The sequence below is a fragment of the Apiospora hydei genome (genome assembly GCF_038363865.1).
Source record: "Apiospora hydei strain CBS 114990 chromosome Unknown utg000004l_segment0_segment0, whole genome shotgun sequence".
In the NCBI taxonomy this organism is placed as follows: Eukaryota; Fungi; Ascomycota; class Sordariomycetes; order Amphisphaeriales; family Apiosporaceae; genus Apiospora; species Apiospora hydei.
This window is the reverse complement of record NW_027117363.1, coordinates 5,360,875-5,384,639: the sequence shown is the minus strand read 5'-3', so window position 1 is coordinate 5,384,639 and position 23,765 is coordinate 5,360,875. Positions and strand designations below refer to the sequence as shown.

The 23,765-nt window shown below is 53.7% G+C and overlaps 6 protein-coding genes across 6 annotated transcripts; 4 read left to right on the top strand and 2 right to left on the bottom strand.

Annotated features, from left to right (window-relative positions):
- Nucleotides 1-944: 944 nt before the first annotated feature.
- PG997_004229 (uncharacterized protein) lies at nucleotides 945-5,840 on the top strand (the record flags this gene model as incomplete). The annotated part of the gene is made up of 1 exon (XM_066808544.1): nucleotides 945-5,840. The coding sequence occupies one exon, from the start codon at nucleotides 945-947 to the stop codon at nucleotides 5,838-5,840; it is 4,896 nt and encodes a 1,631-aa protein (XP_066672162.1).
- Nucleotides 5,841-6,508: 668 nt separating this feature from the next.
- PG997_004228 (uncharacterized protein) lies at nucleotides 6,509-7,447 on the top strand (the record flags this gene model as incomplete). The annotated part of the gene is made up of 3 exons (XM_066808543.1): nucleotides 6,509-6,570; nucleotides 6,666-7,099; nucleotides 7,170-7,447. 3 exons carry the CDS (start codon nucleotides 6,509-6,511, stop codon nucleotides 7,445-7,447), a joined length of 774 nt encoding a protein of 257 aa, XP_066672161.1.
- A 900-nt stretch (nucleotides 7,448-8,347) lies between these two features.
- On the top strand, nucleotides 8,348-9,379 carry PG997_004227 (Galactinol synthase 2; the record flags this gene model as incomplete). Its single annotated transcript, XM_066808542.1, has 2 exons — nucleotides 8,348-8,384; nucleotides 8,466-9,379. The coding sequence occupies 2 exons, from the start codon at nucleotides 8,348-8,350 to the stop codon at nucleotides 9,377-9,379; spliced, it is 951 nt and encodes a 316-aa protein (XP_066672160.1).
- A 1,310-nt stretch (nucleotides 9,380-10,689) lies between these two features.
- Nucleotides 10,690-12,869, top strand: PG997_004226 (uncharacterized protein; the record flags this gene model as incomplete). Its single annotated transcript, XM_066808541.1, has 5 exons — nucleotides 10,690-10,994; nucleotides 11,079-11,661; nucleotides 11,761-11,823; nucleotides 11,892-12,224; nucleotides 12,285-12,869. The coding sequence occupies 5 exons, from the start codon at nucleotides 10,690-10,692 to the stop codon at nucleotides 12,867-12,869; spliced, it is 1,869 nt and encodes a 622-aa protein (XP_066672159.1).
- An 815-nt stretch (nucleotides 12,870-13,684) lies between these two features.
- Nucleotides 13,685-19,925, bottom strand: PG997_004225 (ATG C terminal domain-containing protein; the record flags this gene model as incomplete). Its single annotated transcript, XM_066808540.1, has 3 exons — nucleotides 13,685-16,073; nucleotides 16,112-19,686; nucleotides 19,752-19,925. 3 exons carry the CDS (start codon nucleotides 19,923-19,925, stop codon nucleotides 13,685-13,687), a joined length of 6,138 nt encoding a protein of 2,045 aa, XP_066672158.1.
- Nucleotides 19,926-21,353: 1,428 nt separating this feature from the next.
- Nucleotides 21,354-23,227, bottom strand: PG997_004224 (amine oxidase; the record flags this gene model as incomplete). Its single annotated transcript, XM_066808539.1, has 4 exons — nucleotides 21,354-21,953; nucleotides 22,008-22,523; nucleotides 22,650-23,006; nucleotides 23,084-23,227. 4 exons carry the CDS (start codon nucleotides 23,225-23,227, stop codon nucleotides 21,354-21,356), a joined length of 1,617 nt encoding a protein of 538 aa, XP_066672157.1.
- Nucleotides 23,228-23,765: the final 538 nt, after the last annotated feature.

Here is a 23,765-nt window from a genome sequence, read left to right as displayed (position 1 = left end):
GAGTTAGCCTTATCCCATCCATACCTTTCCGTAGCAATCAAAAACTCACGGCGAGGCTGTCACTCCACAGGTGACAACATCGTGACAAGATACAGCACATCCGCCCGGCTTTTTGGAATATATCTGGCCCTAGAAGACTGCAGGTGGTTACGGAGCTCGCCTACCTAACCTAACACTTGCGCCTTGAGCACTTTGTTTGATTGACCCTGGGAATTTCGCGTGAATTGGATGTGGACACCGCCTCCGAACGCCCGCCAACCTCTTTTGACCACCACCGTACCTGCTGCGCTGCGCTGCCTCCCGTCCACAACGCGCATCCAAGGTTATGACGGCCTTACGTAGCTTCGAATTTCCTGGAGTCGTATGAACCCATCTGCGCATCGACGGCTTTCCTGAATCCGACTGCCCGTCCCGCCCCGACGATCGCTGCGAGACAGGCCGGCCTCAAGGCCTTATTGCGACCGAATCCGAGAGTCCTTTCGCTCGCGCGCGCTCGCCTGCCCGGCCACCCCAGCGTATGTCTCGAGACAATTGCAGTCATTAATCGGCAGTACAGTAGGCGGCGAGGCGTTTCTCGTCAACCACTGTAACCATGGCGCCCGCTGGGGAGGAAACATCAAGGTGGTGGTGAGATGCCGGCCTTTCAACAGTAGAGAGAAGGATCGCGGTGCAAAATGTATCGTGGAAATGAAAGGCAGCCAGACCGTGCTGACACCACCGCCCGAAGCTGCTGCCGCCGCCGCCAAAGGCAAAGGAGACGGTGCCCCGAAGGCTTTCGCCTTCGATAGATCTTACTGGTCCTTTGACAAAGATGCATCCAATTACGCTGGCCAACAAAATCTTTTGACGATCTTGGACACCCCCTTCTGGAAAATGCCTTCGAAGGCTACAACAACTGTATTTTCGCCTATGGCCAGACCGGTTCGGGAAAGTCGTACTCCATGATGGGTTATGGCAAGGAACACGGTATCATCCCCATGATTTGCCAGGATATGTTTAAGCGCATTGCCAAAATGCAGGAAGACAAGAACCTCAAATGCACGGTCGAAGTGTCTTACCTGGAAATCTACAATGAACGTGTGCGCGATCTGCTGAACCCAGCCACTAAGGGCAATCTGAAAGTCCGTGAACATCCCTCGACCGGCCCCTACGTCGAAGACCTCGCCAAGCTGGTGGTTGGCAGTTTCGAAGAGATCGAGCATCTCATGGACGAGGGCAACAAGGCCAGAACCGTTGCGGCAACCAACATGAACGAAACGTCCAGTCGAAGCCATGCAGTCTTTACTTTGATGCTCACCCAGAAGAAGTTAGATACGGACACCAAAATGGAGCTGGAGAAGGCGGCCAAGATTAGTTTGGTCGATCTTGCTGGTTCCGAAAGAGCCACATCCACTGGCGCCACCGGAGCTCGCTTGAAGGAAGGAGCAGAAATCAACAGGTCGCTTTCTACGCTGGGTCGTGTTATTGCTGCCTTGGCTGACCTGTCGACGGGAGCAAAGAAGAAGAAAGGCGCATCGCAAGTCCCTTATCGAGACAGTGTCCTGACTTGGCTTCTCAAAGATTCGCTTGGTGGCAACAGTATGACTGCCATGATAGCAGCTATCAGTCCTGCTGATATCAACTACGATGAGACTTTGAGTACACTGCGTTACGCTGATTCGGCCAAGCGAATAAAGAACCACGCAGTGGTCAACGAAGATGCAAATGCCCGAATGATCAGAGAACTCAAGGAAGAGCTTGACTTGCTCAGGAGCAAGATGGGAGCTGGCGGCGGAGGGGGCGTAAGCGGAGCGGTCGGCTTACCCCCTGAGGAGGTCTACGCTGAAGGCACCCCACTGGAGAAGCAGATCGTCAGCATCACTTCCGCCGATGGCACTGTCAAAAAGGTGTCTAAGGCTGAGATTGCCGAGCAATTAAGCCAAAGCGAGAAGATCCTGACAGATCTTAATCAGACCTGGGAGCAAAAACTGCAGAAGACGGAAGAAATCCACAAGGAGCGCGAGGCAGCCCTAGAAGAGCTTGGAATAAGCATCGAGAAAGGCTTTGTTGGGCTGCATACTCCCAAAAAGATGCCACATCTGGTCAACTTGTCGGACGATCCACTGCTCGCCGAATGTCTTGTGTACAACATTAAGCCAGGCACGACTACTGTGGGAAACGTCGAATCCAACACGGAGCACCAAGCCAACATACGCCTCAATGGAACGCGCATCTTGCACGAACACTGTACCTTCGAGAACTCAGCTGATGGGACTGTCGTGGTTGTCCCCGCAGAAGGCGCTCCCGTCATGGTAAATGGAAGACGCATCACTGAGACGACGCAACTCCATTCCGGTTACCGTGTTATCCTGGGAGACTTCCATATCTTCAGATTCAACCATCCTATGGAGGCTAAAGCAGAGCGTGACGTGGAGAACCGCGAAAACCGCCAGAGTCTACTCCGTCATTCGATCACGCCGGGTCAGCTACCGGGCCTCGATCGTACATCCCCGCGCCCTGGGCATGAAAGAACGATAAGCATGGCTGCCTCGGAACTCGGTGATAGTCGACCTGACTCTCCTGCCCCCTTGCGCAATGGCCGTGATTCCGACTGGTCGTTTGCTCGCCGAGAGGCTGCCGGCGCGATTCTGGGCCAGACCGAACAGAACCTTGCTAAGCTGACAGACGATGAGCTCAACGCGCTTTTCAGCGACGTGCAACGCGCCCGGGCCGAACGCGTGTATGGTAAGGAGGGCGATGAAGATATGGAGTCCGTCACCTCCTTCCCATTCCGGGAGAAGTATATGTCGACAGGAACGCTGGATAATTTCTCCCTTGATACCGCTCTGACCATGCCATCGACGCCGAGGGCGGGCGAAGTGGACGATCGACTTAAGGAGATCCGAGACGTGATGCAAACACAGCTTGAGAAGCAGAAAGAAGAGTTCCAAGACCAACTGAAGAGTGCCGAAACCGAGAACGTGGAAGTAGAGGAGATCAGGAAAGATAAGGCTATGATGGAGGAGACCTTGGTGAAACTCAAGGCCGACATGATGGTGCAGCTCGAAACACAGAAACAAGAATTCGAGGCCAAGATTGAGAAGCTGGACCCGCTAAAACGACCGAAGGCCAAACCCAAGCTATCTCAACAAGAAGTCATGCAAGCCAAGAAGGTTGTCGAGCATTGGAGGAGCCGGCACTATGTCTCAATGGCAGAAGCGGTTCTTCAGCATGCTGCCACTCTGAAAGAAGCCCAGATCATGAGTGAAGAGCTAGGAGAGAGTGTAGTGTTCCAATTCACCGTGGTCGACCAAGGGCACGCGCTCTGCTCCTCGTACGATATGGTGCTGAATGGAGTATCCAACGAAGGAGACGATTTGGCACTCGAGGAGGCAAGAAAACCGTGTGTCGGAGTCAGGGTCGTCGACTACAAGCACTCGGTCGTCCATCTGTGGAGTTTGGATAAACTCCACGACCGAGTGCGGCAGATGCGGCAGATGCACCAGTATCTTGACCAGCCAGAGTACAGCCAGCATTTCAAACTTGACAACCCCTTTGTCGAGCCATGTATGCCCGAGTACTCGCTCGTCGGCGAAGTAGACGTGCCGCTGAGAGCAGTCTTCGACAGCAGGGTTCAGGACTTTACCTTGGACGTTTTGTCCCCTCATACATCTCATGCCATTGGCATCATCAAGCTTTCATTGGAGCCGTCGAGTGCAAGGGCACCCTCCAGCACCCTCAAGTACAACGTCGTCATGCATGACATGGTAGGGTTTGCGGAACGCGAGGGAACAGATGTGCATGCCCAGCTCTTCATTCCTGGTGTCTCGGAAGACGGTGTTACAACAACGCAGATGATCAAGGACTTTGACGAAGGCCCAATACGGTTTGACAGCGTTCATAGCATGAGCGTCCCCTTATTCGGCTCTCAGGACATCAACCTGCGTGTGGCCATTTTTGCTAAAGTCTCGACTATGCACCTGGACAAGCTTCTCAGCTGGGACGAAATGCGAGACATCGTCCCTGGCTCGGAGGGGAAGAAAAATAAAGTTGCTGCACGCATCAACGAGTCTCAGTTCTATACTGAAGAGAAACATGACATACTCGCCCGTGTTCAGATTCTGGAACTGTCCGAGAACGGCGAGTATGTCCCCGTTGAAGTGACACAAACAGGCGAACTCGACAGCGGGACCTTCCAGCTTCACCAAGGTCTGCAGCGTAGAGTCGCCATTAATCTGACACATAGTTCTGGCGATGCTTTGCCTTGGGACGACATCCGCTCAGTACACGTGGGCAAGATACAACTTGTTGATCATGCCGGCAAAACCCCTGATATGGGAGCGGCAACACCAGACATAGCTTTGCGGCTGAGCTTGAAACCGACATTTCGCCAGAATGCCAATGGTACCAAAAGCGTGACCATCAGTGGCCAGTGGGACTCGAGTCTGCACAACTCGCTCCTTTTGGACCGAGTGACGGCCGACAAGTATAAAGTCCAGATGACGCTCTCGTGGGAGATAAGCTCAGAGAAGCTGGCAGAACCCATGAAGTTCTCCACGACTGTCTACTGCCAGATTTTGGGCCGGGCATTCATCAGACAAACATCCATGCTTTCTTCGCTCTTCCAAAGCGTCCGTATCGTCCATTCCTCGAGCACGATATATACCCTTAAGCTACGACCAGCTCCCATTAAGCGTGTCGGCGACCTATGGCGACTGAACAGTCAGCATGACTATGTCAAAGGCGAAGAAAACCTAACCAATTGGAACCCAAGAGGAGTCACGTTAATCAGTGATTTCATCTCAGCACGCAAAAAGCGGAGGAGAATTGCCGAGATTGGGGCCGCTCAACTGTTTTTGAAGAAGATTGGCCCTCCGGAGCCGAAGAACACGCCTGCCGATCCAGAGACCTCCTTCGATCCCGGGTTTTCACCGACACGCCATGGTCGTGACGATGACGACGATTCTATACATGCATTGCTGAATGACACGCCCGAGGCATCCCGTCCATCGACACCCGAGCAGGGCGAGAACGAGAAAGAGGCCACAGATGGTGTCGCGGAAGCTGCGAATGGACCCGAGCCCTCCGGCGAGCCGCAAGATGCCCAGGGAACCCAGGAAGCTCAAGAGCCCGAGGAGATACCCAAGCCAGAGTACAACGATCACGAGAGTCTGATACTGAAAAAGTGTCTCAAGCTCTGGTCGAAGCACCCGGACCCTGTGATCCGTATACTCAGCGCCGAGAACACGACACCCCCAGCAGACGGCGTTGCACCAGAACCATCAGAGCCTCCAGCTCTTGTCAGCACGATAGTCCGCGTCCCTAAGAACCTCAAGGTACTCAAGGGCGGTTATCTGTTGGTACCTAATAACGATTCGAGCAAGTGGGTCAAGCGCTTCGTCGAACTTCGGAGACCCTACCTTCACATCCATAATGCCACTGATGGCGACGAAGTAGCTATTGTCAGTTTACGGAACTCGCGCGTGGATAGTCAGCCAGAGATTCTCGCTCTCTTCGATGGAGGGCACGATCAACCGGATGATGAAGACGCGTCGTCCAACGGCGACTTCCGACCTGGCCATCGCAGGACGCCATCTGGAAGGATCGTCTCCACTGCTTGGACAGGGTCAGGCGGCAACGCTGCTGGGCCTGGTCTCGGCGGGCTAAGTGAGCGTTTGCAAGCAGGTGTTTTCGCTGTTTATGGAACAGACAACACGTGGCTGTTTGCTGCTCGTAACGAGCGCGATAAGCTGGATTGGATCTTCCGCATCGACCAAAGTTATTTCTCTGGTAGTGGCAGCGCGAGCGGTAGCGGTGCTGTCAGTCCCCAACCAGGCACTTATTCAAACGGATACAACTGAACAGCTCAAGAACTTCCCAGATGAGCTCCTGATGAAGCTGGCCCGCTGGCCCAGCTAGATATGAGTTCCTTTTTTAGACGAGATCACGACACTGCCAATGAGTCATTGGCATAATGCAGCATTATTATTGGGTTTTCTTGGATATAGTAATACCTCGACGACATCGTCGGCTTTATGCAAGAATTTCTTTTGTTTATAGTCTTCTTGTTTAGGTGGATGGATACCCAGGCTTCACGTTTCCTACAACTCCCAAGACGACTGTTAGATTATACCCCGGGCTCAAACGTCCGCTTTTGGGTGTAGACAGGAACGGACGGTCGGTACAAAAAAAAAGAGCAGATTGGTGCAAGGCAAGGCCAGAAGCCGGAAAAGGGGGAGAAGGATGAAGACAGCCCCCCAGGGCCAGGTTAAGTTGACAATGCCCGCACAATGGGGAGCTGATTGATCTACTTGATGCTGGCTTGTATGATTATCACGAGAACTGAACGTTAAAGAAATCGATTTAACCCATGTAAACCCTACTGTAGGCGCTAATGCACCGTCATGCGCATCCTCTCCTATGTCGGGGTCAATATCCGCAATGTTACTCCAAAGCCCCCTCACCTCAGGCCAACTCCATCCGAGTGCCTTCTCATCCATACTTGCCTAACACGTAACATGTCTAAGAGATGGCGAATGTCGACAACGAAATCAAGGGACGTCTAGCACTCGTGACTGGTGCCTCTGGGGGGTAAGGCAATAATACTCCTTCTCCTTCTACCCCGATCTGCTTCCGTTGGGAACTCGCGCACGCGTGCATACATAGTACTGACACTATCTCGTCAGTATCGGCGCCGCTTGTGCCCGTGACCTCTGGCTGCAGGGCGCCTCGCTGGCGCTGACGTGCTACAAGAACCGGGCAACGGCCGACGCGCTCGCGCAAGAGCTGTCGGTGCAGGACCAGTCGCGCAAGATCTCGGTGCATGTGGCCGACATGGGGTCCGCTGCGGACCTGGAGCAGCTGATTCTGGACCTCGAGGCCGAGCACGGCCAGTCTGGTCCTGACATACTCATCGCCAATGCAGGCTACGGTCGCCGTATTCCCAACATCCTCGACATCCCGCTCGACGAGTTCGAGTACACGCTCCGGATCAACTTGCAGGCTCCCTTCATGCTGGCCAAGCTCAGCTTGCCGCACATGCTCCGGCATCAGTGGGGACGCGTCGTGTTTGTGTCCAGTATTGCGGCTATTGGCGGGGGATTAATGGGTGTCATTGTAAGTCTCCTCACTGCCTTGCTTGAAATATATATTATTGTTACGATTATCATTATTGACACAACAACCATAAGATGCGGCGTCCAAAGCGGGCCTGACGGGCATGATGAAGAACCTGGCGAACAAGCACGCGCACGTGGGCATCACGTTCAACGATGTGGCGCCGGCCATGATCGGCGAGACAGGCCTGATCCCGGACGAGAAGACGGTCGAGGGCACGGCCGGGGACGTCAAAAACATCCCCGTCAGGCGCCTGGGCGTGCCCCAGGAGTGCGCCAACGTGGTCACAATGCTGTGCAAGACGGGCTACATGACCGGGCAGAGTATACTGCTCAGTGGCGGCCTCAAGTAGGTGCGGCAGAGATTGAGTGATGCGGTTGGGAGCAGGGCAGGCATCAATAATTACTACCTACCTTGATACTTGCAAGGTTTTGTTTATGTTATGGATGCTTTGCTGCCTCGACGAACCACGTAGCTCGATCCAACCGATTTCCGGGAGTATCCCACCATGGCCTCGATCGAGAAACTTGGGTACCTTACCGGGTCCAATTATGTCGACATAATGTAGCCAGTCATCGATATGGGAAGTGCCGGCCTCCCCCTGCTGCAAATCTACATACTTACCTATACATGCCAAATTACCGGCGTAATGGTATACAATGACAATCTGCAAATGAAAATCAACATTGAAGCACGTCATCAGCTACCTACCCCTACCCAGGACCCAGGTGGGGGAATCAGGGCGCGATTAGTGGTTGGAGGAGCGGCGGCCGCGCCGAGGCAGGGGGCCCTTTTGGCCCTTTCGGTCTTTCTAGGCTTTTAGCTTTGCTCGTGGCTGCTGCTTCCTGGAGCAATAGCCATAGCAGATAAACATGTGCAGCCATCATAATCAGACTCTATCAGGCAAATCGAAATTGGTTCTTGTTCAACGTATGACTAAACATACCAAGGGCAAGCCATCAAAATACGTTCTACAATGCTGTCGCAAAGCCATACCGTTTTCTCCCACCCTAGACACTCGCTGCCTTTGCCCAAAATCTCATAGTTTGCGTGCGTTGACCACCACGGCGCGGTGCAGTGCATATTAGGACCTATACCTAATCGCTGTTGCATCAATTGATCGGAGTTACCCCTCCATCAATACCTACAGTACCTACCTTACACACTTCAGGTAGCCCCGCTATCAACCACCCACCTACCTGGGCGCGCCCGTGAAAGCGTGAAAGCGACGCCTACCTTTACCCTGTCGCAAATGGCCGACGGCAAGAGGGCAGTCGAATCAGACAGAGGTGAATAGAGTTTATGCAGTTGCATTATGCGTCTTGGGGCAACCGCACTAAAGTACTGACCTGAATCACGTCCATCCATAGTCTGGACGACGCTCATCACGAACAATGCCTACCTCTCGGGTCTCCTGACCCTCGACTTCTCGCTGAAACAGCACAAGTCCAAATACCCCCTCGTCGCCCTCTACACCGACACCTTCCCCGACACCGGCCGCGCCGCCCTCGCCGCCCGCGGCATCCCCGCCCAGCGCATCGAGTACCTGCTGCCGACCCAGGGCAAGGACTACAGCAATGACCCGCGCTTCTACGACTGCTGGTCCAAGCTGACGCCCTTCTCGCTCGAGCAGTACGCCCGCGTCGTCCAGCTCGACTCGGACATGCTGGTCCTGCGCAACATGGACGAGCTCATGGAGATGCCGCTCGACGACCCGGCCGACGTGGTTCAGGGCGAGGGCGCCCGTGTCTTCGCGGCCGGCCACGCCTGCGTCTGCAACCCGCTGCGCAAGCCACACTACCCGGCCGACTGGGTGCCCGCCCACTGCGCCTTCACCCACCAGCACGCCGACCCGGAGCGCGCGCAGGACGAGGGGATCGACCCGGCCGTGGGCCCGCTGGGCTTCATGAACGGCGGGCTGCAGGTCGTCAACCCGAGCAAGCGGGTCTTTGCCCAGATTGTCGACTATATGGAGTCGCACGCCGTCGACATGGACTTCGCCGACCAGTCGGTGCTGTCGGACCTGTACCGGGGCCGCTGGGTGCCGCTGCCGTACGTCTACAACGCGCTCAAGACGCTGCGCTGGCAGGGCGTCCATGACCCCATCTGGCGCGACGACCGCGTCAAGAACGTGCACTACATCCTCGCGCCCAAGCCGTGGGACGAGATGGACGCGCAGGGCAACTTTGCCGGCACGGACGAGTCCCACGGCTGGTGGGTGCGCGTCAACAACGAGAGGTTGAAGTGGGAGAAGGAGAACGGAGTCGCCGTGGATGGGTTTTGAGACTCGAGACGCCTCCCTTCCCTTCACCCCTTTATCTACTGGTTTCCCCTACTCCCTTGTCGGGATTGTCGGCAATCCCAGATGATACTTGGAGTTTAAAAAGTATCGGATAAAAGATATATCGAGCCATAGAGTATTGGCAACGGGCCATAATCATCATCATATATGTTCATGCTACCTTATTACTTCCTATTGTCGTATCCTGGTGACTGGTTTTCTGAAGGTGGTCTCATGCCTGACATAATTACGATTCCACCGTCATCGCTACTGGCTGATGTGGTCCGTCGCCCCCTGGCCCACGATCTAGCAGCACCAGCCCGGGATGTTGCTTCCGTCGCCATATGCCATCCCGGGCGGATTGCACAGGACAGTGTTTGTGATGGCCCTAGGGGAGTAGTATAGCCCTATGTCATTCACGTGTAAGCGCTGGGAATCCATAGAGACAAGCCGCCACCTACCATCGTTGCATTGGCAGGCAGGCACGCTAATACAGCACTTGGGGTCCTCGTAGGGAAAGCAGGTTGGACGAGGAAGATGCGACTCCGGGAGCACCGTAGGTGGGAGAGCGACTGCGTTGCGGAGAAGGCACGCGGAAATGGACAGTATGGCGATAAGCGCATGCATTGTTAGGTACATAAAAAGGGGATGTGAAGGACACAAGAGTCTCTTGCTACACCAGTATTGCTGCGCAGAGGGTAGAAGATGCAAGCCGGCTCGAGTCATTTATCCCTACCTCTTACAGACATGTAGGTAGGCATTCGTCATGCATCATACTGAGGTCATCTTTAGTGATGGGATAGCTGGTGACGAGATAGCTCCGCGGCAATGAGATCCGTATACCTAGCTCTTCATCAATGTGCTACTTGGCAATAGAGTAGGTAGCAGGTGGGCAACTCCAGGTCGGTAGAGAGATAGATACCTGGACTGCATGCGGATATACAGCGGGAAAAAAATAAGGGGAAAGGGGAGAGAAAAAAAGAAAAGAAAAAGGCAATCAACCAACCAAGGTTAGGTAAGTAGTCACGGCCTATGTTGATTATAGCACGAGCAGGTACGCTGCCTAGGTACCTACAGGTAGGCACTCGAGATCGCAGCTTCCCGAAGCACTTGATGAATGCAGACAGAGCAAGCCAGTGCTTGGACTCCCACGTCAGGTCGGCATGCCTTACATCCATGTTGGTCAAGTGTCCATGTTCAACTCACAAACAGGTAGGCATCGTCGTCTTGGATTCGTCTTTCATTACCACCATTTTGGGCTGCTTTTCGTTTTTGGTCTTGGTAATAGCCGGTTCTATCATTACACCATCAAAATGCAGATGTCGGTCAAGGAGAAGCCCAGTTGGAGAACCTCCGGAGAAACTTACAATAATGGCCTGCACGACATAGCACTTAACGACGACACTCACCGACGAGAGCACCATTCCGAACCATCAGCCGGCGACCGCCCAGAGATGCTACGCAGCACATTCCACGAAATCGTTTGCGTCTCGACGATAGCCATGGCTGCCGCCTCTTCCGTCTTCCTCCAGAGATCCATCGTGGTGGTTGCGCCCGATGTCGCAGCTGCTCTGAGCATGTCGCCCGCCGAGATGGCGTGGAGCACCGCAGCCTCGGGGTTCGTCATTCCTCATTTCCTTCTCCACACGATGTCGCTGCCGTGACTCGCACTGGAAGGAATGCTGATGGATCTCGAGTGCAGTCTAGCAACGGGCGCGCTCCTTATCCCCTTTGGCCACCTCGCGGACATCAACATGGTGCCGCGAAAGACGTTCCTCGTGCTCGGCTTGCTAGCCTACTCGCTCCTCGTTGGACTCACGTCGTTTGCCCCCAACGGCATCGTTCTCGACGTCATGGCCGGGCTCGTGGGTGTTGCTTGTGCGGCGACCATCCCCGCCGCCGTCGGCATCCTCAGCCTCGTATATCCCCGCGCCTCCCGCCGCAAGAACATCGTCTTCTCTTCCTTCCTCATGGGCAATCCCGCCGCTACGATCATCGGCGGTCTGGTCTCCGGTAAACTGGCGTCGACCCATGGCTGGAAAGCCCCATTTCTCTTCTTGGCTGCGCTGTATGCTTCCATCACCGTACTCGGCTGGATCTTCGTCCCGAATGTCGTCCCGGGCAACTCGACAGATTTCCTTGCTACGAAGCCCACGAGATATTCGAATTCTTCTGATCCCTCTATCTTTGGCATCGGACGAAAGTCAAGCACGACCTGGTCGCCTCTGGTCAAGTTCGACTGGACGGGCACGTGCTTGCTTCTGGCCGGCACACTCCTATTCGCGGTAGCCTTGACTATAGGCCCGGGGCGGTCGTGGAAAACGCCCACCGTTATAATGTTGCTACTTCTTGGAATCCTGCTCTTTGGCTGTTTTGTTCTTTAGGAGAATGCGACCAAGACGCCTATGATACCCCGGGAGGTCTGGGAAAATCGGAACCTTATCATGGTGTGTTGTTGATGTGGTAGCCTAAAACAATTATGGGCTGAGTTCTGCTTTGCTAACATTCGAGGTAGATCAACCTGAGCACACTGAGCTGCTCTATTGCATTCTATTCGGGCGCGTTCTGGATCTCTACGTATCTGCAGAGGATAGAGGGCCTTAGTCCTTTCGACGTCGCAGTCAGATTGCTGCCGCAGGCTTTGATGGGTCTGTTCTTCAGCCCAGTCATTGGGTTTTTCATGAACAAGGTCTCTGGCACTGCGATACTTGCCGTTGCTGCATTCTCCTCTGTGGCAAGTAACGGCCTCCTGGTGTTCCTCCGACCCGGCAGCAACTATTTCATTTGGGTCTTTCCCTCCCTCCTACTGAGTACCGTTGGGATGGATTGGACCATGAACGTGGGATCGGTAAGCTTCTCTCCAGAACGAGGAATGTGTATAAGTTGTGCTAAGCGGGCGCTATTACAGCTGTTCATCCTCTCAAGCCTTCCTCTGCGACACCATGCCATTGGCGGCTCACTGCTGCAGACGACGGCAAGACTCGGTGTTCCGCTTGGCTTGGCCATCACTACTGCGGTCTGGTCATCCTTTGACGGCAAAGGAGGACTATTGCACCGTGAGCTTGCTTATTCGAAAGTCTTCATCACCACCACAGCCTTCGCCGGCTTCTCCCTTCTCATCGCGCCGTTTATCCGTATCGGCAAACAGGGCAGCTCTGGTCAGGAGGAAGACAGCGAGGGGTTTCAACAAGTACACCCGTCAGGCATTGACACGATCGCCTCCGTAGCAGCTCCCCAGCGAAGAATGTCACGATCAGCGCCCATTGTGTCGCTCTCGTCAAAGATCGAGAGCCCGGCGAAACAGCCCCTGTCTCAGGAAACGGCCGCCGTATGGGTGATCTGTGAACGATGCGGTTGCAGCGAAAAGCGGAAGGATCTCGGAGACCCAGAGAGATACTTCGACGGTGTCGGTACAGAAGAGCGGCAGAAGCCCAATCAGGACATGATTGTGAATTGGTCCAAAAAGCCCTTGCCCTCGGTCAACCACCCCTGACGCGACTCTTAAACGTTTGCGAAAGGGTATTGCTGCTTTGAGGCGTCTTTCTACCCAGTCTTTGGAATGGTATTGTGCCGAACATCTTGGCTTGGCCGTTAAAATCTGTACTAGATATCCACCAAGAAGGCATGGGAAGGCGGGAGATTTTGGAGTATCTGTAGCATTACTACATGCAACTATACAGGGGAGGCTCTGGGGCTCATCTAATTATCAAAACACCTGTAGATCATAGAAAGCTCTGGATGTTTCCTATCAATACATGTCAATATCAAAGGAAATCTCGCCCCGAGCATCTCCGACATTGTTGTCTCCCTCCCTTGCACTCGACTGCGGTCAATACAAAATGGCATTGACAAACAAACAAACGAACAAACAAAAAACACAAATAAGTAGATATAAGTCCAATCTTGGGTGGTGGTAATGGTATCTATCGCAAGGAATGCCCCCGCCCTGTTCTTATTCCTGAATTGTTTCGCCAATCTATGATGATGATGTGGATGATGATAAGAATAATGCCACTCGTTCATTTGCCTTCGTCTGATTCATGAGCAATGGGGGGATGATATGAGATGCGAGATGTACACAAAAGTTTGAGAAAGAAAAGAAAATGACGAGAGCCGAACATCCCTGTATCCATACGCCATATCGCCTGACCCTGGTGGCTGTTACGCAGTCTGGGTACTTAGTGTTTCTTGTATTTCTGAGCAGATGAACAGACGATTAGCACGGTGATACGTAATGGATTGTACAGGTTGAGGGTAGTAAGAGGGGAGTGCAACTCACCTCGTTGATGCGCCTCCTATTATGGGGGTCTAGGGCGTTAGTGGCGCCCATGAGGGTCTGTCCGATGGCCTTGCTCGAGCCGATGAGGGGCGGAAGATGATGGTCGGAGCGCGCTTGAGGACGGCCTTGGCGACGCCCTGGGCATTCTGGCTGTCCATGACTTCGCCGGGAACGGCGATGATGGCGTCGCGGGCCATGTTGAGGTCGCGGGTCAGGCTCGAGTAGGCACCGCGCAGGCCTTGGACCACGCCGGTCGGCTGGTCGGCATATAGGCTGATCTGCTTGGTCTCCTCGGTATCGAAGTCATCGTCCTCCCAGTTGCCTTCGCGTGCGGATGGCTCAGGTGGCTTGGCCAAGATGCCCTCGGCGCCCTGCAGCATGTACTGGGTACCAACGGCCACCTTGGTGCCGAGCTTGACGATCTCGGTACCTGTCGTTTTAGCGAACGCGGCAGCGCCCTTGCCAAGACTGCGAACAATCTTGCCGTCTTTCTGGTATTCCTTGATGGGTATCTCGATGAGATCCTTGAAACCGCTGCCGACATTGACGAGCGAGCGGACAGGCGCCAGACCCGCCAGGATACCAGGCAGCTGGCTGCGCTTGATGTCAGGCATCCATATGTCGTTGAGCATCTGGCCTAGCCTATCGAAGCCTGAGACGCCGTACACGATGGTGTGTCGCAGCACCATTCTCGCCTCGTCCAGGATAAGGAAGTTCATGAATTCGGTGGTGTGGCCGGAGCGGAGACCGGCATAGTCAACCCGCTTGGGCTTGAAGTCGAGCTTCACCGGGACTGAATTGACTTCGGCTCTTTGCACAAACGGCACGTCGGCCGGCGAGGCGTGCGTAGGCACTGACTCGTCCTTGAACTCGAAGAAGCGAGTTATGAAGTCCAGAGCATCCTGGTCCACATGCAGCCGTAAGGGTAGCAATGTTACCTTGACGACGAGCTCCGAGGCTGCCAGCTCCGCCACCGGTTTGACATTGAGGATTTCCAAGTGCACCATGCTGGTGCCCAGTTCTCGCTCTCCGGCATCTTGATCATACGTGGCAAACTTCTTCCATGTCGATGTAGGCACATGGTCGAAAACATCGAGATCCTTGACGCGTACGTCGACGGAGCTCTTGGTCTCGCCGGAGTCGTCCGGGAACGCGACCAAGTCGACATTGATTCCCTTCAGCTCAAACGTGATTTTGTGTCGCTTGCTACGGTTTAGTCTCAGCCTCCTCTTCGGCCGCTTAGCGCCCATACGACTCGGCGTGGCTGTCATAGCAGTCGTCGCTATCGACTCGGTCTCCGTTGCATTGTCGTTGAGCTGCTGGTTAATAGCCTGTGCGAGGTCACGAGGGTCTCGGTTCGCCGGGACCCCAATATAGATGGAGTTGAACAAGAAGTCGCCAATGACGGTTTCCTCTTCCTCGATCATTGCCTCCATATCGGCCGTCACCCGGGGATTGTCGACTCGTGCTCGCCTTTCGTTCGCTCTGTTCTCGACATCTTCCACAGCTTGGGTGATGACCTGGCGTGTACGGTCCCAGTCGAATCCATCAAACAGGTTCCAAATGACGTGGACATCCCGTACACGTACGGTCAACGGGCTTCTCCGGACCGATGAATCGTTCGACTCATCGTATGCATTCTTCGCCGAGTTCCACCTGTGGGCTGTGCCCTTGATGACCGACCCAGCACCGAAGTAGTTATCGTGAATAACCAGGTCTTCGTCGTCGACCATTGATGGTTGGCTGCTGAAGTTTGTGAGCAAGACACCGTCGCTAGTGTCATGCGCTGTCGTGCGTTCTGACATGAACGAGTCCCCGGCACCGCCGAGTTCGTCATCCGCGGCTGCAGTATTATCGTAGAACTGCGAATTGACATCGAGTGGGCTCGACTGGCTGGAAGCTTGTGAGTCGAGGCTCTCCAAGTCTCCGCCACCAAGTTCTTGAGCCAGACCGAAATCGTCATCGAAATCGTACATCCCTTCGGCTTGCCCAAATGCGTCCGCAGAGATGGAGGCTAGAAGATCCTGTACTGGGACGACCTCGGTCTGATATTTCTTTTCCTTGCTAGGCGGAGTCGGCGGCTGCAGAGCGTTCATGAGCGCAATAATGGTCTGGGTAGAGTCGGCGCACGTCTCTAATACAAGAAGATCATCTCGAACCTCTACGTCGACGAACTTCGATCCGTCAATCTTGTTAGAACCAACCATGATATTTGCCTTGGCCGCAGAAATATAGCAAATATCAACGTAGCCCCTGGCGCATAGTGCCGCGACCTGCTCTGCAGAAACATTCGAATTGCGGCGGCGCGTCAGGTAAGACGGCGCCGCGTCCAGCGAGGCGACATCGTCTACTAGGAGAACTGACGCCTTATTTATATGAGCCAAGGCGCTGGCATCATCGCCACTAGAGAGGAGACCTCTGCTTGAGCATCGGTCAGGGCCACGATCAACTTGGACGTTAAGCCGAGAGGGTTCAGCCCCAGCAGACAATCGCGAAGCATGACATCAACCTTGGTTGGCTTCCCGGCATTTGCCTTGCCCTTGTCAGCGTCAGTCGGTGACTTCTTTCGCGTGATTGCTGTATGTGCCTGTTCGCCGAGGTTGGCGACGGAGGCTGCGAGTTGTGCCTCGAAATCCTGAGGAGTCGCATCTTCTGCAAGCCCAAGAATATCGATGATTGTCGGAACACGGTACTCGAAGTTGATATGCCTCATTCTCAGTTTGATGACCGGCTCCATTGCGTCGGGGATCATCCTCATTGTGAGGGCGGGTCCTTGGGTGACATTATTAGGGGCAAAATTCGCAGACCCGACCAACTCTTCCGTCTTGTTGCGTCGAACAGAGATGGTGTTGATGCCAAGGGCAACCAATGAGGGTAGAGAAATATGTCCAATCTCGAAGTCCCTCAGAGACACTTCGACACTCCCGAAGCGCCGGTCAACCTCAACTGCAAGATCGAGTTTGCGGATAGCTACCAACGACAAGATACCAGGCCGGTCGTCTTCGGGAAGATACTTGGCTACTGTGCCCAAGCGGGCCAGTTCCTCCCCGAGAGCCGGAAGACATTGAAGTTGTGGTATTTTGTCGACACTGACTTCCACGTCATCCATATTGAGTCGCAGCACGGCGCCCTTTCGTCTCTGTCGGAGCAAAGTATCCACCATAATCTCATCGTCGTTATCGTCAAACTTGTATTTTGATGGAATGATGAGCTCAAGTAAGCGTTCCAGGTCGTTATCTCTCGGTGACGTGAGATACTCTAGGCGAGTATTCATCACAACAGCTTGGATTGGCGCATCGCCCATAGATCTTCTCAGATAGGGCCCAGCAAGCTGAATCTTGGTAATGCCAATACCAACACCCTCTTCACGGGCAACCAGCTTCACAGCGCTCGTGTCTATCGAAACACTGCATTCTTTTCCAATCAGATCAAGATGAAAGCCCCCAATCCTCATGTTAACCTTGTTGTCCGATATGGCTGATTTGTCATCTGTGCGTATTGGCGCATCAAATCGGACGCCACGAGGCTTTCTAGCCGTTCTCGTTGGACTCTTCGGGGCAGGTGAAGTGTTGGAGGTCATGGACGAGCTCATGTTCAAGAAACTACTCAGACCTCCAAACCAACTGAAAGTGTCATCCAATCTTTGGAGATCTATCTTTACGTGAAGCGGCAAAGTCTTAATTTCGCAGCGCGTCGACTCTGGAGACTGTATAACCTTCAAAGACACATCGGCGCCAGCTGATGGAAAGGCGTCCCGAACAGAGGCACGCATCTGTAAGCGGGAGTCGAAGGAGATGATACCGTCGTTTGCGTAGCCGAACACAAACTTTTGCAGATCAACAGCTGTCACCGTCGTAGAGTCGATGTTCGAGATGGACACGCTCAGATTCCCTAGCGTTGTTGTCAACAGAGCATCCGCTCCGAAAGTATTAGTGCTAGGACTAAAAGTTCGTCCAGGGCTGTCAACGACCCCTACAAGGGTCTCTAGGAACTGTATTGTAATCTGCTCTGCAGTTACTTTGATTTCAGGCATGGGGCTGCGGGCCTTGGTTGGCGCCCCTGAAACCTGTGTTGGCTTGCTAGACTCTTTCAGCATGTCAAGAATTCTAGACACCACCATAGTCAAAAGAAAGCCGATCGAAGCATCAAATCTAATATCAAGCGGAGCAAGATGAAGTTCAATGGAACTGTCAAAGGCCGTATCCTCACTCGGCGGTGCTGTTGCGGGTCGTCCTTGTGTTGGCGATGGAGGGCTATCACGGGGTGTGCTTCTATGGACGGAGAATGCTCCAGGTACATGGGGAGCTATTGATCGATCCAATGTGGATGAAGATGCCGCTGGGTTACTGAAGTCTGTTGAGAACCCACCCGGAGAGGTAGTAGGTAGATCCTTGTGGCTAGACGGGACGTATAGTGAGATTTTGTCTAGCGAGAGTATTTCTTTTACCAAGCGTGCTGGGCCGCGCGGTGTTGCTACATCATCAGCCGCCGAACTGTCTGGGTCCATTGACAAGACAGGATCACTTTCAGTCCCCTCAACCGGGGTTCTCTCCGTAGTAGATAGGGGCTGAGACTGCGCGATAGAAGCAAAAGCAGGTTGCTCTTCGTCCTCATGGCCTGTAATCAAGTTCTGGTTTGCTTCCGTAGCTGCGCGTGCGAACGCCGGTTCGGCTTCTTCGGGGTCGGCGGGCTTGGGTGAGTTCCCTTGCGTGTAGGGATCAGTATCCCATGCCCCGGGCATGGCCTGTTGTAACCGGGACGAGTCTGCTTCAGAAAATGCACTCATATACATACTCTCGGCCTCTTCATGGCTAAACACCTGAGAGCGTGAGAGATCATCACCGGGTGAGGAGGTCGAAATGAAATCTCCCACGTCTGCTATATGAGCATCCGTGACTGGCTGTCTGAAGTCGCTGTTGTTCGGATGCCATCCCTCAAGTGGCCCAAGTGAAGGCTCAGATCGGCTATCTCGCTCCAATGAGAACCAGGGATCTGGTGGTGAAGCAACAGCAGACTGGGCAGGACGAAACGGGATCTCGACTGGACCTTCACGGGGCGCAAGGGCTCGTGGCGTTGAAGGGTTTGACCTCATCAGCCCTTCCTCCTCTGGGTCCTCATTCGAAGTGCCAAGATCGTAGGGGATATTGAAGGCATCCTCGCTGTCTATTGATGGATGCAAATGGCGGCTTTGGGTCATCCCGCTTGAACCCGCAAGGTCGGCTATGCTGTCTGCCATCTGTGAGGGCTCCTGGAAGAGAGGTTGGCGCCCTACGGCAACAGGCGAAGTTGTTCGGACCGAAGATGGCATAGATGGTGTTCGCGACAGGGTGGAGAAGACGTTGGCTTCTGTTATTAATGCAGCTCGGATCTTGTTGAGAGCAATATGACGCTTGCCATCTTTGGAGACGGACAAAGGCGTCTGGCAGTCTTCTGCCGCTTGGGCTTGGGTGGTGACTCCTTCGACATCGATGTCATCGATAGCCAGCTGAAAGGTGACCAGCTCGGGTGTTGTCGAATGGACCTCGACCGGGACAGTAACATCTAACTCAAACGTGATGCCTTTTATCGTAACCTGAGTCCTGTCTACGATACCTTGCAGGAAATCGGCCAGGAAAACGGGCAAAGATAGCGGCTGACCAGTTCCGACCGGCAGTTCCTCATCGCTACCATCTTCGCTGCTGCTGGCAACAGAGGCTGCCAGGTCCTGAGTCTCGGCCTCGAGAGCCGCTTGGAGTTTTGCCTTTTCGGTGACTGGCTGCGTCTCCAAGAACGACTGGGCAAGGTCCATGGCGTCAGGTACGATCTCGTCATTGCCCGATTCGGTAGTTTTTGTTGCTTTCCTACCGCGCGACTGATTTGTTTCGTCCTTGGTTGCCTCCTCGGAAGCAATCTTAAGCTTGACTTGTACACCATCGATCTCGATAATGATGGGGCTTGAGTATATCGCGGCCGGTATGGTAACTCGCAACTGCAGGACTTTGGCCTTCAGCAGCTTGAAGGAGGAGGGAAGTTGCAGTAAGCCTTCCAGTTTCTATGTTGGAGAGCATATCAGCATGAACTGTTATTTGATGAGAGTCTGGTGTTATTGACTTATACCTCTAGCCTGATCCCGACATCTTGGAATGTCAGAACGCTATTCTTCCCCCAAGCCAAATCCAGCTTGTCCATGTCCAAGGCATCGGTATCGAGGAATTCGAGTCGCGACAGCGCATAGCGTAGCAGTCGCTTGGACATGTTGGAGCTCCCGAAGGAGCGAAAGATGGAAGCCATCCCGGATAAGGACGGCGGCGATGTTGGTTAAAGTCAGGAGTAGTTGAGAGCCTCGCCAGGGCGGAGGGAGCGCAAGGTCGGATCGGAATCGGCAGTGGTGCTGCTATCACGATGTCGAGATCCCCGTTGGGTTGATGCGGGGCGGCGGCTCATCGTTGGCTTCAGGTGGTGCACCTAGTAGGGGTTGATGGTATTACAGTTGTTGTAGAACCGTCCATGTAGTAGCAGTGACTCGAACAGGAAAGACGGATGAGATGGCAGGAGGGACAAAGTAGGCCGGCCACTCAAGAGAATGGGCAAACCATGGCTTTCCCTTCCTTGCCAGGCGTTTCCCTGTGACGAGATGACTGGGGGGACCAGACGATTCACGGACAATGATGGACCAAGGTGGTCTGCTGAGCTGTCGTAGGTTGCTGCGTGTGCCCGCCGTTGACGTGAATCTGCCTACGACCTAGGTAAGGTTACAGGTACATATGCTAGGCAGAGGTTAGGTATTATGTAGGAGGAGTGGGTAAGTCGGTAGGGGTTCGGCAGCAGCCAACGTCAACTGATGGAATGGCTGATTGCACTGATCATGGATGATTGATCCCACCCCCACCCCATAAACCAGGGCGCTCCAGCGCGCAGTCTGGCTGTTGGGCAGTAGGAGAGTAGGCGTTCCCCCCCCCGGCCCCAGCCCACTTGTTAGCGTTATCGATTAGCGGCTGCCGATCCGCCCCAAGCAACCCTTTGCGCCTGGTTCTACCGCATTTCAGGACAAGCCTCTTGCTAATACAACCACTAGATATATCCAGGTCGTCTGGCGCATGAGTCGCCTGACGGTCTCAACACCAAGCGGTGAAGGGCACTCGTCTCTGCCATCAAATAGTTCAAAACAATCAATATATCCATCCATCAGGCATGCTGGCATTGTATGCTATGCTAAGCCATGCCATGCCATGCTGCGCTACGTAGACTTTGGTAATCCGATGGATTGCACGCCGCGCGTATATATGTATCCAAACGTTGTTCAGTCACAACCCAGCTTTCCTACCCATGGTTATCTCGCTTTTAATCCGCCACCGGACGAGTTCACGTGAACGGACGTTTTGGGGCTTACGCTCTTAGCGTCATCTAGGTAACTTCTTCAACCTTCTTGCTTGGGTTCTATGTAGGATTTATTTTACGAATCTGTGTTATTCCGCCCAACCTTAAGCGACCGTCGTCGTGACGACGAAAAGACCGAGACCAGAGTCTTGAATCACACATTTCCAACAACTTCGGACTAGCATCTGGCTATCTATTATGCTGTCGTGTAAGTGCTACTAGAGGTAGATATGCATCTTTCTGGTGCGAGTCTGAGCGGGGTTTGAGGCCATTCACTGGAAGTGTTCCTCACTCTTTCGGGGCCAACCATCGCTAAATCTGTCGAATCAATGACCTACCAACCTAGGAGACAGGGGCGTTCTTGCCCCGGCCATAGGCGTCTGCTATGCGTCTGCCTACGGATTCTCCGCTCCAGTAAGCCCCTGTTGCCGTTCCAAGGGCCACAAAGGGCGCGGTGTGTTCGCCAGCAAGCCAGAGTCCCCGTTCGGGAAGGCCCTCTCTCATGACTGCAATATCTTGGTCGCCCTCGGTCATTCCTACTTGGAAGTTGCTATAACTCCCGTTGCCGGCAAGGTCGTCATGCAGCCAGTCGGTGGCGAAAGACCCCACGGGTTTGCAGTCGGATGATTCAGCATCGTAATGGGGGAGACGCGAGTAATAAGGTCGGAAGAAGTCGAATAGAAACTCCTCCTTCTTCTCCTGCGTCTGGAGCGTTCGGACTTTGTTGGTCAGAAACCGGGACTGGTCGCCATACGTGTAGAAGAGCAAGGTGGGCTGGGATGTCGCAGGGTCCAGGGAAGCCAGCTCAACCACCTCCTGTGTCCATTTTTGAGGATTCGACTCAAGGGCATAATTTGGTGCAAGCCATTGGCAGAATCCCTTGACGATACGACCCTCCGAATCGGGTATAAGCCAGAACGCTTTTGGAAAGCTAATATAGACCTCGAAGGTACGTTAGCTTGCGATTCAGCAATGCAAATTTATAGAAGGCTTTACCTTCTCGAGACAGCCGTATCCTATACTGTTGATCGCCTTGGTTAATCTAGGGGGCAAGGAAGGAACAAAAGCCTCCGGGTGCTGTTGTAGCCAGCCGAGGGGGGAGGTAACGACAACTTCATCGAATTCCATATCACCCTTATCGGTTGCAAGGGTAACTTTGTCAGCGTCATCCCGGGCGTTGATCTGGGCCACCGTCGTGGTCAGTCTGATATCTGCTCCTTCTTGAGCAGGTTTGGCAATGGACTGCAGGATCTTTCGATAGGTGCCAGCGCAGAACAGATTCTCTCCGTCGATACATTCTTCGAGCCAGAAGAACTTCAGAGACTGGCTGGTGATAGGGCTTCCAATAAAAGACCCCCACATCTCCGCCATCTGGAAAACAAACTGACGTTTTGTGGCATAGTCCGGTTTGCTTTCCGGTATCCTTCTGGTAACCTCTACTTGGAAGAAGTCCCAGAGGCTTTCGTCTGGACTAATCGTGGCCGTGTTCTTGTTACTGTGCCGGAAAGCACCCTGGTGATCAAAGTCAGGCCCGATGCCAAGTGAGAGTTATACAAGGGTGAATACAACCCAGCTCGGCATGTCGAGCAATAGTCACAGGGAAGGATCATAGTAGGTGTAGAGCAAGCTGCGACTGACCTGTATGATCTCCCACATCATCGTGGAATATACTTCCCCATCAGCCAGTGCAAGAAGCTGACCGGCTTCGTCGAACAGATACGATTCCGTGTCCCAAGTGCCCACCTTCGTGTCGGTCTGGTTCGCGATGTTTAATATCGGATTGTCATTGGTGCCATGGATCCAGTTGGGCCCTAAGTCGATGGAATGTCCCGAAGGAAGCTGTTCCTGGTGCACTCGGCCTCCGATACGGTCCCGGCCCTCGATGATTGTGACCTGGAAGCCGTACTTTAATAGCATGTCGGCGCAGCGAAGCCCAGTAAGACCTGCTCCAATGATGCCAACATGAGGTCTACGGCTGAGGTCTCTGAGGCGTTGCTATATCCAGTGTTAGCGTCCACACCTGATCGGAATTGGGGGCTGCCTGAAGAAGACAAAATAGTAACAACACTCACCTTGCCCAGTTTCGAGGCTAGATTTTCCTCCATTCTGGAATCCAGCTCAACGATGCTATGCAGGCGACAAGTTTTCAGATCTTGCCAGATGCGCGATGAATTGCGCCGGGACGGACTAGTATACGATATCGAGTAAGCATCCATGATAACCAAATGTATGATGCCAAGTTTGGTGTTGATTGGTAACTCGACGCAACCCTTGACGTATACAGAAGTATAAGAAATCTGCGAAGTAGCAGCGGGAAAGCGTGATGATCGGATTACGGGTAGGACTTTAAGCTACGAAGCAAGGAAAATCTCGAGTTATATAGGTAAGCCAGTATAGCACGGCACTCCGAACGATGAATTGATACAGGACTGTTGTTCCAGGAATAGAGATGGGCATAGCAGTGAAGTTCGAGGCTATACCTGGTAAACCAGTCCGAGATGGATGCAAATCGGTCCTAACCCACTTGGCGACCACCTTTACAAGTGGATTTAGTCTGTGTGTCCTGTCCAGGTACCGGAAGGGCCGCCATGGCTGCGCTGGACCAAGACGTGGACGTGGACGTGGACATGGTGGGTGGAGGATGGCCAGCGACGGCCTAGGACCACGCCTTCTCAAAATCCGGGTTCCCATGGCGCTGGCTCCAGTATGTGCAACGTTGAAGTATGTGTGCATGTGTGCATGTGTGCAAGCACG